Source organism: Silurus meridionalis, chromosome 5 (genome assembly GCF_014805685.1).
Source record: "Silurus meridionalis isolate SWU-2019-XX chromosome 5, ASM1480568v1, whole genome shotgun sequence".
Taxonomy (NCBI): Eukaryota; Metazoa; Chordata; class Actinopteri; order Siluriformes; family Siluridae; genus Silurus; species Silurus meridionalis.
Genome location: NC_060888.1, coordinates 13,262,661 through 13,278,413, shown reverse-complemented (window position 1 = coordinate 13,278,413; position 15,753 = coordinate 13,262,661). Strand labels below are relative to the sequence as shown.

Sequence of the window (15,753 nt, the reverse complement as noted above, 5' to 3'; positions counted from 1 at the left end):
TTTGCAGACCACCCTGAGACTTTTAATTTAGAGGGAAATGGGCTTGGCGGCCATTTTGGAAGTCATCTAGTGTTCTCCGCTTCGCTTCATTCACACGCTGTTTTCAAATGAATTAAGCTCCTAAAGCAGAAATGATGGCGAACGTAGCGACCGCGGTGGCCGCAGCTGCCGGAAGAGACCCTGCTGTAGACCGCTCTTTAAGATCTGTCTTCGGTAACACAAAAAGAACCTGTTGTACATTTTGTTTTGTTGATGCGCATCAGCCAGCTAGCGGAGCTAACCAACATGGCTTCTGATTCTCTAAACTGATCAATTACACGCTCATTCAGCGGCGTCTCTCTGGTTTACAGGTTTTTCTTTCCCAAGCAACAAGACAAATAGTCGCCTCTTACTGACTAATACTGTTCATGTACTAAACAGGTTGTATATTAGAGCTCGCTGGCAAGTTTTATTCGCATTTATTTGTGTCTGCTGAACGATCACGTTAAAATCTTTCGCTTTTTTTCGAAACTGATTTTTATAGTAGACGGGGATGTGCTTTACTTTCTATCATACACGCATTCATACACCAGCTCACTTGTGCATGCTCTAGTTTCCGGGTTTAACACCCTGATTAGCCCTAATAGAAGTGGTTATGGCTCCGGGTTTCTGATCGGAAGGTCAGCTGTTCAAGCTCCAGTCACCCCATGCTGCCACTCTTGGGCCACTGAGCAAGGGCCTTTACCCTCTCTGCTCCACTCCAGGTGTGCTGCATCATGACTGACCCTGTGCTCTGACCCCAGCTTCCTACCAAGATGGGATATGCGAAGAAAGCATTTCACTTTGACAAGAACAAGTCTTTCTCTAAACTTAAATCCACATGACGGATATTATGTAGATCCACCATGTCACAGCAGAACAGCTCTGGCCATGGACTCCACAAGATCTGACACTGGTATTTGTCCAGCATGTCTCATGTATCTTGGATCAGATTAAGATCTGGGATGTCAGGTCAACAGCTTGAACCTTTAAAAAAACCCAAAAAAACATTGCTGAACAGTACAGTGTCATTGTTCTTTATAATGTTTTGGGCAGGTTCTTACCCCTGAATATCTGGGAAACCCCCCCCCCCCCTTTTTTTTTTCTTTCTCACTTGTCCATTTTTACTGTTTCCAACATGTCGGCTTATGAGAACTAACTGTTCATGTGCTGCTCAATCCACATCACCTGTTAGTGCTTTTAATGTCATGGCTGATTGGTGCATGCAGAGGTATCTTGTAGGATGAAACCATTTGTTTAGCCACCTATTAACCACCTGGTTTTGTGTCCTAGTGGGAAATATACCATATGAAGCAACAGAAGAGCAACTGAAAGACATCTTCTCAGAGGTTGGACTTGTTGTCAGTTTCAGGTATTGCCATAAGAGCAGATGCAGCATGGATTGTTTGCTTGTGTTACCTAATCAAAGGACTAATACAGACTGCCATTGTAGGTTGGTATATGACAGAGAAACAGGAAAGCCAAAAGGTTATGGCTTCTGTGAGTACCAGGACCAGGAGACAGCCCTCAGCGCCATGCGCAACCTCAACGGTCGAGAGTTCAGTGGCCGAGCCCTGCGTGTTGACAATGCAGCCAGTGAGAAAAACAAAGAAGAGCTCAAAAGTGAGTATGCTAAGTAAAATCCATTGTTTTTCCACAATAATGTGATTGATGAGTGAGAGAGACCTGTACTCTGTGTCTGCTTGTTTTGTGAGGTTTGGGCACTGGAGCTCCCATCATTGAGTCACCATACGGAGATAGCTGCCCATCTGAGGAGGCTCCAGAGTCTATTAGCAGAGCTGTGGCTAGCCTGCCACCAGAGCAGATGTTTGAGCTTATGAAACAGATGAAAGTGAGTAGAAAAGCAAATAAGTAAAATCTGTACATTGAAAGATGCCATAATAGTTTTTCTTTTTATATATATATATATATATATATATATATATATATATATATATATATATATATATATAAAATCAGGTAATCTGTAGTTGTGGCATAACCAGAAATTCATGACTCTATGAGGGAGAAATGCAGCCATTTAACCAACACATGTCATCAAAGCTCTTAGGATGAAGATATTTAGGCCACCAAAATCAAGTGCAGTTCTACAGTTCTTTGACTCTGCCTGTTCATTAGTGTTGGACCTTGCTAAAACTGGCACTGAAATAAGTCAGACTTCAAACTATGATGTAGTGTGTGAAATTCTAAATGTTAATGTTATGTAATAATAATAATAATAATCATAAAAATATATATATTTATTTTAACCATGCCATACTTGGATACTTGTTAGTAAAGCTGAGCGCACCATCTCAGTGTCAGATATGTGTGTGGGGAAACCTTATTAGGATCGTCACTCTTAATTTCTTTGTTCTCCAGCTGTGTGTTCAGAACAGTCCACAAGAGGCCAGGAACATGCTCCTGCAGAATCCCCAGCTAGCCTACGCTCTGCTGCAGGCACAGGTCGTCATGAGGATCGTAGACCCTGAGATTGCTTTGGTGAGACCTTTAGAGGCATAGATGAGTTCTATGTAGATGCCATGCATGATATGCTTTGTGGTTTTTCTGAAAGAATGCTTCATGCCTTCAATTGCTTATTTGTTTTATTGCCTGTTCAGAAAACAAATCTTCAGGAAAACTATTCTGATCCAGATAGTATATTGTGAATGTGTATTCCTACTTTTATTATTGGTAACCTTATTTCTGTATTAGACAAAGCTTTTGTTTTCCTTACAGAAAATGCTTCATCGACAAGCTGCTGTGCAGCCCATAAATCCTAGCAGCCAGTCAGGGCCTTTGCCGGTGCCTAATCAGCCTCATGCTCAGCCCAGTGCTCCAGTGTCCCAGCCCCAGGCCATGGTGAACAGTTCTTTCATTTTCACTTCCTATTATTATTACGTCACTTATACACTCCTCCTACAGTTGTAAAGAGCATCTTAAATTGTCTGCATTATCATATTTTTTTATGGGCTTTATTAAAGAGCATAATGTAAAAAAATAATGTATTTAATGTAATATACTGTATATATGTATTATATATTATTTTGGATTGTGTATACATACATTACAGAAACCTACCATAAATATCAACGTGTCTTAAATCTTGTTTCTCAGCCGGGAATGCATGTGAATGGTGCTCCCCAGATGATGCCACCTTCTCAAATGGGAGGTGGAGTACCAGGGCCAATGGCAGGACAGGGGCCAATGCCAGGACAAGGCCCTATGCCAGGACCAGGGCCTCTGGGGCCTGGAGGTAAATTTGGTTACCCCTTTGCCATTTGTGTGCATGTGCAACTTACAATCGTGTACGTTCTGTGTCAATGCTGCCTTTATTGCCTCTTTACTGTAGGTGGAATGCAGCCTCAGATGGGGATCCCCCAAGGAGGCCCGGTTCCTATGGACAGAGGTGCAGGTGGGTTATTTTAAGCTTAATGCAAATCTTTATACAAAATTACATATCAGTGTAATTCTCATTATTTTTATGAATTGTGAAGGGATTTGATTGGTTTTTACTTGCACATGCTGAATGAAAGTTGAAACGCTTCAAAAATAATTTAATATATTAACAAAGTCAGTTGTTCAACATGAAGTAACTAGATACATATGTATTAAGTTCAATGCCAATGTTGGTTCAAATAGCTTCAAACTGAAAATTCAAGCTTGACAATGTGTGTATATATTAAAAAAATACATTATCATTGTGCAATTTTTTATAAGCATTATATTATAAAATCAGTTTATATTCAAACACACTCTCTGCCAAAATTTGTGATAACCGCAGTGGAATAAAAGAAGTGCTTAAGTAATGGAAAATGAGATCAAATGAGAAAAAATAAGATAATTAAAAAATGATTGGTCTGAATTTTTGCTTCATAAAATACTATCTTACGAAATGCTTGTAATTAAAAAATATCATATGAATTTTGTTCAGTGCCTCCAATATTTTGATCATTCCAGTGTGTTTATTGTATATCAATTGACTACTGTCTGGTTTAAGAATTAAGTCGTTTTTAGAGAATTAAGAATTGTAGTACTCTATGATACTCCTTTAGTGTTTTTAAATCTTATAGTTACTAAACATTGATACTACACTAAATGTCTTGAGTAATGAGTATCAGGAAAATCATGCGCTGAAGAGCAGCAATTTTGAGAGCAAGTTCAGTGTAACTGATGGCTTTTAGAATTGTTCCGGAGTAGTATCTGCAGGGGGTGCTGTCTACTTTCTCAGTTTCCTTTCCTGTTTCCTTTACCTAATGCTGACCCAGGAAGCCTTCAGGACTCTCCTGTAGGATCATCTGGGCCAGCTGCTATCGAACGGCCACAAGGTATCACCAGCAAATGTCGGTGTTCTCGCGGATGAGACCAGCTGGCTTTCACGCTGCTCATAGTCTCATTTATAACTATGAGCACTTTGCTTGCTTGAGGACGTGTTGTTCAGTGCTTTTACATTGCATTATCTCTTCTCACATGCAGATTTTATTTTCTCTTCTTGCCCTTATATTTACAAGTGTTAAATGTTGAAAACAATTCAACATGAAAATGATTTGGAATTGATTTCCTGGCTGTGCATATCAGTCAGTCTGATTAGTTTTAATTTCTCATGTTTTTCAGTTTAAGCATTTACCCATGATTCATATTTTAAGTTAAAACAAAAGGTTATAACACAAGCTTGAGTTTGCTTTCAGAATTTGTTTGTTTTTTATTGGCATTACTGAAGAATAATAGTAATGTAGTGCTTAAAAAAATTATATTTATTTATTATTTGACATTTCATATTTAAACTGAAATGGAAGACACATGTAGACTTCTATTATAATGTATTCAATTCTTTTTAGTGGATCACCATTAATCCATGCTAAAGATTAGATCGCTAATTTTAATTATAATTTTTTTTTATAGTGCCCATGGTAGACCCACGGGCTCCTATGCGAGGAGCGCCACCAGGACCTCAAGGGATTCCACCGAGAGGTCTTCTGGGTGATGGGCCTAATGATCCACGAGGTGGATCACTAGTAAATGTGGGAGGAGAAGTAGTGGAGCCGTGAGTATGGCAGATTACAGTAGTTGTTGCACACAGTTGGATATGAAACTCTATCTATTAGTATTAAATCAAGGTGACTGGTCTGATAACCAAAAGCCTTCAGAAACCGATGACAAGCCAAATGTCCTCGTTAATCTGTCTGATTAATACCTCATTTTCACTAGACATTACGGCATACACAAGTGTGAAATCTCAGCCTGTGTTTAAAATCTTGATGATTGGGACCATTCTCAGCATTTCAGTATTAGATATTATATAAGACATTATAGATATTAAAGTTTATAAACGGAGATTTCTTTTTTCGGTCAGTTTGGTCAGTTTCCAATTCTCTTCCACTGGTTTGTTGCCCCTTATCATGAACGATCTTCCATATTAGGGGGGATGAGGGTAGCTCCTGGTTCTTTTAAGGCAAATGAAGCCATACACTGTATCTTCTCAAACTACTTCTTTATCTGGGTGCTTTTAGACCTTAAAGTTTGTGTTCTTTTTATCAGCTGGTTTTTATAAACAAATGATATCTTGGTTATATTTGTGTGTGTCTGTGTGTAGCCGTGGTTATATGGGAGGTCCTCCACCACACCAAGGCCCACCCATGCATATGGGCCCTCCAGAAATGCGTGGACCCCATGACATGAGAGGGGCACCAATGTTGGGAGAGCCCAGGGGCCCTATGATGGATCAGCGTGGTCCACCCATGGACTCTAGAGGTAAATGATAGTATGAAGATAAGTGTAATGTGTGAAAGAATTGTGTGCATGGAAATTTACTTGATGTTTTTCATGCGTCTATCTTTTTAAGGCCAAATTCCTCCAGGCCGCGATCCTCGAGCTGTAGAAACTCGGGGTCCTGCGGCAGGCCAGAGGGTCCCAGTAGCAGGTGGAATGCAGGGTGCTCCTTCTCACGCAATGCCTTCAAATGCTCCGCCATCTGCCCGACCTGTAGGCCTTTGTTTATTATTGTGTTGAAATTCTGTATTTTCATTTTGTAAAAACTGTCTGCTGATTTAAAAAAAAATATACATTTTCTCATTTAAACAGGGTCCTGCATCTGAGGTGTCTTCACAAGATCACGAAAAGGTAAGTGTGGCACATGAAGTATCTTCAAAAACATATATTAGAATACAGGAGATAATTACCTGGTAGTTGACAGTGTTAGTGTTAAGCATAATTGAGTGAGAGATGAAATAATAAATAATAGTATGATGGTTTGCTCTGATGTATTTTCGCTATCTAAAAGTAGCGGGTATTAGTTTCATAGATTTATGAAGCAATGTAATGATGCAGACACCTGACAGCAGCAAGTTATTTATACTCTCATAGTTTCTGTAATGCAGACGCTCACTACCTTACAAACGAGTTACGTTACCATCAATATGTTCCTGAGTTGTTACTGTGTTCATTATTGACTACGCATATCTCCTAATGATGCAAGAGCTATAAATACTATCAAATAAACAATAAAATATACGAAAACAAATGGAAATAATCAAAATACTGTATACAATATTTAGTTTGAAATAAAAAACGTAAATAAAATAATGATAAAACATTATCCACTAGTCCAGTGCGCATCATGTAGACTCGTTATGGTTGTCCTCCATTTGAAATTTTTTCGACTTGGAACAAATTTCACTTTGAGGACAGGTTTGTTTGTGTCCGCGAAAGTTCGCACAGTGGTGTGAGCATCTGTACTGAGAGACCAGCAGCATTAATAGATCCTCAGTCATAAAAATTTGGGCTGGAAGAAAAAGCATCATACACTACTACACAGTAGATCAGTACACCACTTCTTTATTATATGATCTATTCCAGCTGTGTGGTTAATTAGAATGAATGAAATGGAATCAGTAAAATCTTTTAACCACATAAGGTAAAATCCAAAATCTCTTACATCTTGTTTTACTTTTACTTAAGATAAATGTGAATCCACAATATAGCCAAAAGTATGTGAACACCTGACTATCACACCCAGACAGTTTCCCTGAAACGGTTACAACAAAGTTGTTAGCACACCACTGTGAATGACGTCTTTGTAGTCTATTGCATTACAATCTTCCTTTCCTGTAACGAAGAGGCCCAAACTTGTTTTACTATAACACCCCCCCAAAGCTAGCTTAAAAAAAACAAAACAAAAAAAAAACCACGGTTTTCCAACTCAAGTGTCCTGCACAGAGCCCTGAACCTAACCCCAATAAGCACCTTTGAGACAAATTGGAACACTGATTGTGCACCATCCCCCCTCGTTTGGCACCCGTGCCCAACCTCACTGATGCACTTGTGGCTGAATGAGCACAAATCCACAGACCTACATTTCAAAATCTAGTGGAAATCCTTCCCAGAAGATTGAAACATGATTTAATTTTGAAGCAGGAACCATCTCCATGCAGAAGTATGGAATGGGCAGATAAGGGTGTGGTCAGGTGTCTGCCTTTTTTTGTGTATCTGAAAGCTTTTGTATAGGAATGGTATTTTAACTCTATTAAACTAGGGCACTGCACTGACTACAAAAGAGATGCACATCCACTTCAGAACGTGTCTGTTTTATGTCCATTAGCCCCCAAAGCAGCAATGGAAATGTACAGTCATTTTTATCCTCCTTATTAATGTAGAGTAACTGATTGCAAATCTTGTCATGTATTTTTCCAGGCTGCTTTAATCATGCAGGTACTCCAGCTGACCCCCGAACAGATCGCCATGCTTCCCCCTGAGCAGAGGCAGAGTATCCTCATCCTGAAAGAGCAGATTCAGAAAACTGCTGGTGCCCCTTGAAGATTTGAGGGGGGGAAAAAAGCCTAACACCCCATCCCCCCCGCCCCCTTTTTTTTTTTTTTTTGTGTCTTTTTGCAGGTTATAAGAAAACTGTTGAGACAATAATTCCTGCATCTGTGGGCATGTAACATGACCTTTTTTTTTTTTTCTCTTCCCGTAAGCAGTTGCTTAACATGCCATTGTGACTTTTCTTTTCAGGATGTTATCACTGCTTGAAATTTCTAAACCTTGAGACAAGTTTCTTCCTCTTGTTTTAAGGACTGAGATATGCATACAATGTGCAGACCATACCGATTGTTATCTTCATTGTTTGCCATTGAAGGTCTAGGATGTTCTTTTTGTTCATTACAAGTTGCTGTTTTTTTTGGAGTGCAAATGTGTAGTAATGGGGGCAGCAACTGATTCGAACTGCAAAAGAAACCTGAATCTGATCCCACTAGAAGACAAATACAATGGGTAAAATTTGTTGATTTTAATAATTACTAAAACTGTGCTGGTGATCTGAATGTTTTTGTTTTTCAATAAAATACTGAGAAAGAAGTGTTGCCATCGCTAGTGCAAATACAATCACAGTTCATGCCAGTGCAGGTAAAACAGTCACAAATAAGGAAGTATAAAATAGTGTGACTAATCTGAAGTGGCTGTAATCAAATAGCACTTTATAACTTTGACTTTTTAACCACATCTTTTTTTTATAAATGTCCTGGCAGTTTTTTGTGAAAATAAACCACAATACATACATTAACACCAGAAGCAAAATCACGTTGTAGATGTTTAATAAATTTACTTATCGTTTTTCCTTGGAACTACACTGTTGAACTCGGAAAAGCACAGTTACTTCCTTCATACCACATGACTTCTCATTATCAAGGCAGGAAAGCTACACCCAGATCAAGGAAACCACCACAACTTGGTTATAGTCACAAGTACCTTTATTTGTCATACAAAACAATAAAAAAAAAAATCACTTTCAGATGTGTCCAAGTTAGATATGGGATATAAGGTGATAATACACAGTTTGTGATTGCTGAAAGCAAGAAAGAAAGATAAATGCAGACATATTTACTATACTGATATAACATCCACATGCCAACATTAGAGAAAACACACACAGACTGGTTTTGCTGTGGAGAGCTCAGCTTAGGACATTTTTGTCTCTGCAAAGTAGTTTGTTTCTAAATGATTTCAGGGCTACACCTGAAGAACGCCATCAAGGCTGGAAAAGGCATGGCGCACTGAAGGGCTTGTCCTTCTGGTTAATCTAGTTGCTTTGCAACAACTGCTCAAAAGTTCTCTTTGTTGAAGTAAAATCTGGTCTTCCGCAAATCAACTTCTGAATATTTCGCACATTTATTTTCCAAATCTTTAGCCAAGGCGGCCGGGCCACACAGGAAAGTACCGACTACTGACCTGCAAGCACAGATAAAACAGATGAAGGATATTTTGTCGGACACAAGAGAGATGATCACGTTTTAAGTACAAGACTTACGAGGGGTTCTCTTGTCGCACTTGCTCAAATTCCTTGTCCCAGTTTGGTCTTCCATAGTGAGTCTTCTGCTTCAGACCAGTGATAACATCAGTGTCTTTGTCAAAATGCACCATTACATGGGCTGCCTAGAATTACAAAACGAATAGCAACGGTAGCATCACAACACAAACTTCATATTTTGGATTGTAATAGCAGTTTAAAAAAAAGACATACATGTGTATGATCCCATCCAGTAAGAAAGAGTTTGTATGTAAGAAAGTCCTTCATGTCTCTCTCCTCCATCTCTCTCTCAAGCACCTGAAGCAGATCTGCAAACCACTCAAAGGCATGTGTCTCTCTGCACAACCAGTAAAAGTAAATCTGTAGGGAATTGTAGCACAAGTTAAAAATGTGCACAACGGATAGCAATCTGCTCAAAGTTGCCTTTTCAAAATTTCTTTTAATGATTTCACTTTTATTAGGAGGTAATTTTTCCGGTATGTAAAAAGAAATGAAAGAATTATGCTACAATGCCTGTAGTGTAGTGTTGTGACTCCAGTCCTAGAAAGTCACAACACTACAATACTTTTTAAAAAGCCTGATGTAACTCATCAGCAAATTCCCACTGCCACCTGGGGCTCATTTTCTATTGTTAGAGAAAAAAGAAAGAAAAAAGAGGGGGGTAGTAGTAAACAACGCAAATGATTCTAGGGTCATAACTCTTCAGTAGTTTTACACACGTTCTGTCGGATACTATGATTTGACTTGTCAAATATGGTATGACTTGTACATTTATACCTTCCTGGTGCGTAGCTTGGGGTTGGAAACTTTGAATTTATACCAAATGGACTTCAAGATGGAAGCAAATGGAGTCACGCCAATGCCGGCACCCACCAGCATGCTGACCTCGTAATCAAACACATCTTCACTGGCTGTTCCAAACGGACCGTCCACACCTAACCTGAAAGTAGATCTTGCTGAAATATAGAGCTTCTCTGTAGAATTTATTGTTGGCAGTTATCTGATAGTAAACTGATTTATTGTGAATGACTTTATTGTGAATTGATTTATTTGTTGGGTGGTAAAAACAACCACCCAACAAAACAGCAATAACATGTGCTGCTTACATGGGTCCTTGACTCCCTTCTGGTAATTTTTCTACCATGTTGATGAGCTTCTCGGTCCAGTCCCCGACCGACCGTATGTGTAAACTGAAGAAGTCCTCCTCAGGTGCCGAGGTCATTGTAAATGGGTGCCATTCGAGTTGTGAGATGGCTGGACAGTTCACAAAGACATACTGTCCTACATCCATTTTAAATCCAGACTTCACTAATTGCAGCTCCAGGACTTTGGATGGATGCATCACAATCTTGAAGAGCAATTGAGACAATATCGACTGTTAATAAACTACTTATACGTGTTATATTTTACCTCTTATGCCTGAGAGCTTACCTTTTTGTAATTTACAGCCTGGACATAGCGAATAAAGCGCAACACCCTCTCACATATGTAAATGACCATAGGACCAATCACCCACATCCAAGTCTTGGAAAGAGCATAAAGAAATAGATGTTACGCAGCAGGAAAAGCATATTGTTTTCATATTCATTTTATATATGTACTGTACATACAGTATCTGTAAACAGTTTTACCTACCTGAGGAAACCCTCCTGCAAACTGAGGAATGGGACATTCAGGAATGTGACCCCACTTCTCTGGATAATCTTTGCAGTAGCTAGTGTTGTGGAACGGGACAGCCATCTGACTTCGCACAATGCGCCTGCATCAGACGCAAAATACGAATTAAGTCATTAATTTGCAAGCGTGCAAATACAATTTCTTTTAAACACTGCCATCTGAATGCCTCACCCTGCCCCATGAAAGACTAGGCCTGCAAAGAAAATGATGAAGAGGTGATGGGTGTACCAGAACACCTCAAAATAGCTTCGCCGTATCACCTCCATCGATGATGTAATCATGAGGATAAGAGCGAGGGTGATCACAACTCCTGTAAGGCCAGCAATGGTAGTGAAAGCAAATAGAAGTGGTGTCTATGATATAAACATAACACTGCTGTTATTGGCATGCACTTGCAGAAATAGAGATGTTAGAAGTATTCACTAAACACCTTTAACATATTTAAAACTTCCGAAAGCAGACAGTATATTCTATAAAATATAAATTTGAAAGTGGTCAGATTCACCGTAGAGTCAGACTGGATCGGATTGAGGAAAGTGGTATGATCATCTTCGTCATCCTCCAACATGGAGAGATTCCCGGCAAGGGGACCGTAATGTTCATGACGGCAACCAATAAACCATTCCACATTCAGCAAATGGGCAATGGTGTGAACCGCTGGACAGTGAAAAGACACGCCATTGATAAATATATTCATTCCTAATTCAAGTCAAAAAGATTTCAATACACACGCAAGAATCTATTCGTAAATCTGTTTTAGAAGCTAGTGGCACATACTTCTGTGAAGATTTTGTACTTTGTAATTACTTTGTAATTTTCTTTTATTGTATTTTACTTTTACTCATCATTAGTATTACTCTTTCTGAATAGTATACATATCTTGCTTTTAGATTCAGGGCTGTTTTTGTGACACTGTATTTTATGTTTTTATTTTATTGGTATTATTCCTGGTGCAGTAATAACAATTTTACTTATGGGATCAGTAGGTTTTTTTTGTCTGTCTGCCTGTCTCTTTATCTGTAATTTTGCAAAGGATCTTTTACTGACCATTAAATAAAAAATCATTAATAACAAAACAAACCCCTGAAGAAACATTACGTTACATTGTACATTTTTGGAATTATGTTGGTAACTAAGAAACTATAATTACAAAAGTCTATTTATTGTTGGCAAATATTTAGCAAAACCTTTTTTCCGCATTGCTGCTCAGGTGTAGAAGGGGTTTACAGTCCTGTGCATGTACACTGAAAACTGAGCTTATCAGAAATAAAATTCTGAGGTACATTATGCAATTATGCATTGTTCAGGTAAAAAGATTATTTTTTTTTAGCAATATGAGTAATCAGTATCGTTTCCTGTTAGTTTTCTAGCCAAGACATAAGAACAGCGCTAACCGGTCATCAACCCAATCATGTAGGCAACCAGTTTGTGGAAGGTAAGATTTTTGTCCAGCTGTTTCCGCAACGTTCGTCCACAGCACTGTAACAAAAAAAAGCATTGTGTGAAAAAGGTCACAGGCAACCTGCTATCTCAAAAACACTACCACACACCCACATCCACACCTTTCATTAAGGGCCAATCATTACTGTATAATCACTGACCAACAAGTAACTTCACCTGTTATTAACTTTTCATTAGGGATTATGCTGATTACAGTATAAACACACTCAGATACAAAGCATACATAATAAGCACAATCCAGACAGAAAATTACGATCAATATCAGAGTTCAAAGTAATTTTATATTATAAAGAATTAAAAATTTAAATAAAAAAATTTTATATTTCATTATTTAGACTGAATCCACCAGGTTACAGGTGTAAAGTGCAGTGGCTGAAAAAAACCTTGTGCTGTGCATCAGGTAGAAAAAGGTTTATTTCATCTGTTGGATTTGCTTTACATTATTTCTTCCTTGAAGTTACCAGTGTAATTAGATTTATTGATTTATGTTATATGTATGTGCTAGTTCATGATTTATTGGAGGAAACTGTTAATAATAACAACATCAAGCCCTGTTTATCTAAAACGTTTGACCCTACACTGAAAAAGGTTGGAAGTATCTTGAATCTGGTCCAATTCATCTAGTAGTTCTGATTATATTACAAAAAACAAAACAAATATAAGAACATTAAACCTATTTTAGGACATTATTACTCACTTCATGCATGTTTTCTATTGCCAGGTCATTTAGCTTCTTTCTAGAAATAAATATTTACAATATGCAGAATAATCTGCTAAAGGAACAAGATTCATTTAAGCATTGAAATAGGTTTAACTACTATTTGGTTTCTGGTAACTGTATAATAGATACATTTGACTATATTCAAGATATTGCCACTGTCATTCCTTTGCAGTGTACACAATAATATTAACATTTTTGCTCCTTTTTTATTTAACATTTTCATCCAAAGAACTTACCATGAAGGAGCCACGGATCAGAGACAGCAGGTTGCGACACACGGGCAGGAGGATGAGCATGCAGTTAAAGTTGAGAACAGCAGCTGGAGCTCTTGCCCAGGAAAGAGCAGACTGAACACACACACACACACACACACACACACACACACACACACACACACACACACACACACACACACGATTCAATCCGTAAAGTATGATCCGTTTAGATTCATATACAAAATAACTGTATAGTCTGGTGGTGCAAAGCAGCTCTGAAGCACGTTCTTTATGAGGAGTAAATATACACCTATCAAGCAATACTTTTTACTCTCAAAACAATAGTTTGTCATTTGTCATCTCATTTGCCTCGAACATTTGTTTTATTAGACCTTTGGAATCTGGGACTATTCAATTCACTTTGTTTGTAAAGTTAGTTTAACAGACACTGTCCCAAATCAGCTTTACATAATTAACAAAATTATGAATATAAATAAAATATTTTTTTAAGATTATAACGATTATAAATGGTCATATATTAGTTCCTATATGTTTATCCCTAATGAGCAAGTCAGTGGTGACAGTGTCAAGGAAATACCCTCCTTGAAGCTTATACACATTGGAACAAAATGCTGTTTCTCCAAGACAATGGTGCAATTTGGTGCTGTAGTAATGTGGAAAAGTTGTGGAATAAAAGCATTACATGTTTGATGCACTTTTATATCTTGTCTTTTACAATAACTTGTAGCGTGTTTGTGTGTGGATGAACTCTTACCCCGATCAGCACACGGGTGTAGAAGAACTGAGGCCCCGAGTCATAGAAGAGATAAAAGTGAACGAACAAGAAAATGTTGATGCCCATCCACACCACCTACGAATATAATTACAAATTATTAGAAAACACTTGGCTGTTGTCCCTGGATTGTTTCAATGGCAAAGAAATCTAATTAGCTCTGACCCAAAAACACAGGCTGAGCTGGTCAAACTGGTAAACATATCTTTGCCTGCTGCTAGAAAGCGGTTTGCTGAATTAGTGTCAATGATGCTAGATAGGTTGCTTGAACAAAAATAACACAACTACATGGGGCAGTATTAGTATCAGCACTGGCAAAGTTAAATCTTAAGAGTTTGCTGCACTGTTTTTAGCTGGATGATAAAAAAAAATCTGCAAAAGTCTGTCTAAACCTGAGGGTGCCCAATCTTCAACTTAAACAGGGCTAAAAAAATAAACAAAAAGCATAATGCCAACTATTATATTAAAATTAAAGTTGCAATGGTTTCTATTGTTTCTAATTTTATTTTATTGAAAAAAAAAAAAAAAAAAAAAAAAAAGCATTGCTTTGTAATCTGCTTAACCAAGACAGGTTTATTTTCAAAATTCTAGTTCAGTGAAACGTATAGTACAATGTGAAACAATCAAAATTTCATGTACAATAAAGTTCAATACTTAAAACAGTTATTCAGTGACTTAACTATTAATTGACATGAAGCTTGTGTTTATTTATTTATTTTCAGTGCAATTTTTCCAAATGGCTTCCCCCTCCTTTGTTTTCCCCATTTTTAAATATATTTATCACCACAGGTCAACTTTGGCCTAAACAGGTATCTCTGGTCTAAACATTGTAGACATTCTCAGCTACAGTGATGCCCTTATCTCAGAGTGTGTTTGGGACACTGAGATGAACCAAAGACTTGGTACATTTTACACATGAATAAAAACAACTGGCAATAGCATCTTACCAAAATAAAGGTTTCCAGTCCATGGTTTACAATCCAGTTAGCCATTAATGTGTTGAGTGGTGAGAAAGAGAGGAATCTTCAGCTCGAGTGGCAGCAGGTGTGTGTGTGTGTGTGTGTGTGCACGCAAGTGCTTGAGTTATAAAGCAGCACTGTGCACAGACTCCGCCTCAGGCTTCACACGGAAACCCAGGGCAAAAAAATAAGGGTCAAGTATTACATTGATGACGGAGTTTAACTGTAAACTGTGCAAACATGACACCTTTAACCTAACCCACCTAACAGAAGCTTCTTATTCAAGAAATTGTGAAAGAGATGTTGGGCTTACACTGGGATTTGGAAAGGAAACAAAAAGAGGGAAAGAGAAAGACAGACTGACAGAAAAACTATTCCTTGTAAATTTTATCACTAAAATAGCTTCTGACTATTTCCTGCTAAAATACACAATACACTGAGCCATAATGATTAACCTTTAGTCATAAAGATGAATGATATAATCACCTTTATCTCATGCTATAATCTATAAATTATTCTTGTATTTCATATAAACACAACATAGGAAATCAGTTCCTCTATGTGCCCTCCTTCCTTGAAAACCTCTCATTACTCAAAGCAAAAAAGAA

The 15,753-nt window shown here is 38.0% G+C and overlaps 2 protein-coding genes across 3 annotated transcripts; one reads left to right on the top strand and one right to left on the bottom strand.

Moving 5' to 3' along the window:
* The first annotated feature begins 39 nt into the window (after window positions 1-39).
* Window positions 40-8,370, top strand: cstf2 (cleavage stimulation factor, 3' pre-RNA, subunit 2). 2 transcript variants are annotated; one of them, XM_046849174.1, is made up of 14 exons: window positions 40-213; window positions 1,312-1,390; window positions 1,472-1,641; window positions 1,734-1,870; window positions 2,401-2,520; window positions 2,758-2,880; window positions 3,136-3,274; window positions 3,371-3,433; window positions 4,287-4,346; window positions 4,921-5,062; window positions 5,612-5,769; window positions 5,861-6,000; window positions 6,100-6,138; window positions 7,708-8,370. In XM_046849174.1, exons 1-14 carry the CDS (start codon window positions 132-134, stop codon window positions 7,828-7,830), a joined length of 1,575 nt encoding a protein of 524 aa, XP_046705130.1. In that variant the 5' UTR covers window positions 40-131; the 3' UTR covers window positions 7,831-8,370. The 2 variants fall into 2 exon arrangements, with proteins under 2 accessions (XP_046705130.1, XP_046705131.1); XM_046849175.1 differs by lacking the exon at window positions 4,287-4,346 and having other exon boundaries at window positions 41-213.
* A 374-nt stretch (window positions 8,371-8,744) lies between these two features.
* Window positions 8,745-15,313, bottom strand: nox1 (NADPH oxidase 1). The gene is made up of 13 exons (XM_046849173.1): window positions 15,134-15,313; window positions 14,169-14,264; window positions 13,415-13,525; window positions 12,391-12,475; window positions 11,502-11,653; window positions 11,168-11,349; window positions 10,955-11,078; window positions 10,751-10,843; window positions 10,426-10,667; window positions 10,097-10,259; window positions 9,533-9,679; window positions 9,320-9,444; window positions 8,745-9,240 (listed from the first exon to the last, which is right to left on the bottom strand). The coding sequence occupies exons 1-13, from the start codon at window positions 15,176-15,178 to the stop codon at window positions 9,114-9,116; spliced, it is 1,692 nt and encodes a 563-aa protein (XP_046705129.1). The 5' UTR covers window positions 15,179-15,313; the 3' UTR covers window positions 8,745-9,113.
* Window positions 15,314-15,753: the final 440 nt, after the last annotated feature.

Excerpts from the sequence above, each read along its gene's own strand:
- cstf2 (XM_046849174.1), top strand. The coding sequence starts at position 132 with ATGATGGCGAACGTAGCGACCGCGGTGGCCGCAGCTGCCGGAAGAGAC. Across the intron at positions 5,770-5,860 it reads TCCACCCATGGACTCTAGAG|GCCAAATTCCTCCAGGCCGC; the intron begins GTAAATGATAGT and ends TATCTTTTTAAG. Across the intron at positions 6,001-6,099 it reads CTCCGCCATCTGCCCGACCT|GGTCCTGCATCTGAGGTGTC; the intron begins GTAGGCCTTTGT and ends TCATTTAAACAG.
- nox1 (XM_046849173.1), bottom strand. The coding sequence starts at position 15,178 with ATGGCTAACTGGATTGTAAACCATGGACTGGAAACCTTTATTTTG. Across the intron at positions 10,260-10,425 it reads GAAGGGAGTCAAGGACCCAT|GTTAGGTGTGGACGGTCCGT; the intron begins GTAAGCAGCACA and ends ATCTACTTTCAG. Across the intron at positions 9,445-9,532 it reads CTGGATGGGATCATACACAT|GCAGCCCATGTAATGGTGCA; the intron begins GTATGTCTTTTT and ends TTGTAATTCTAG.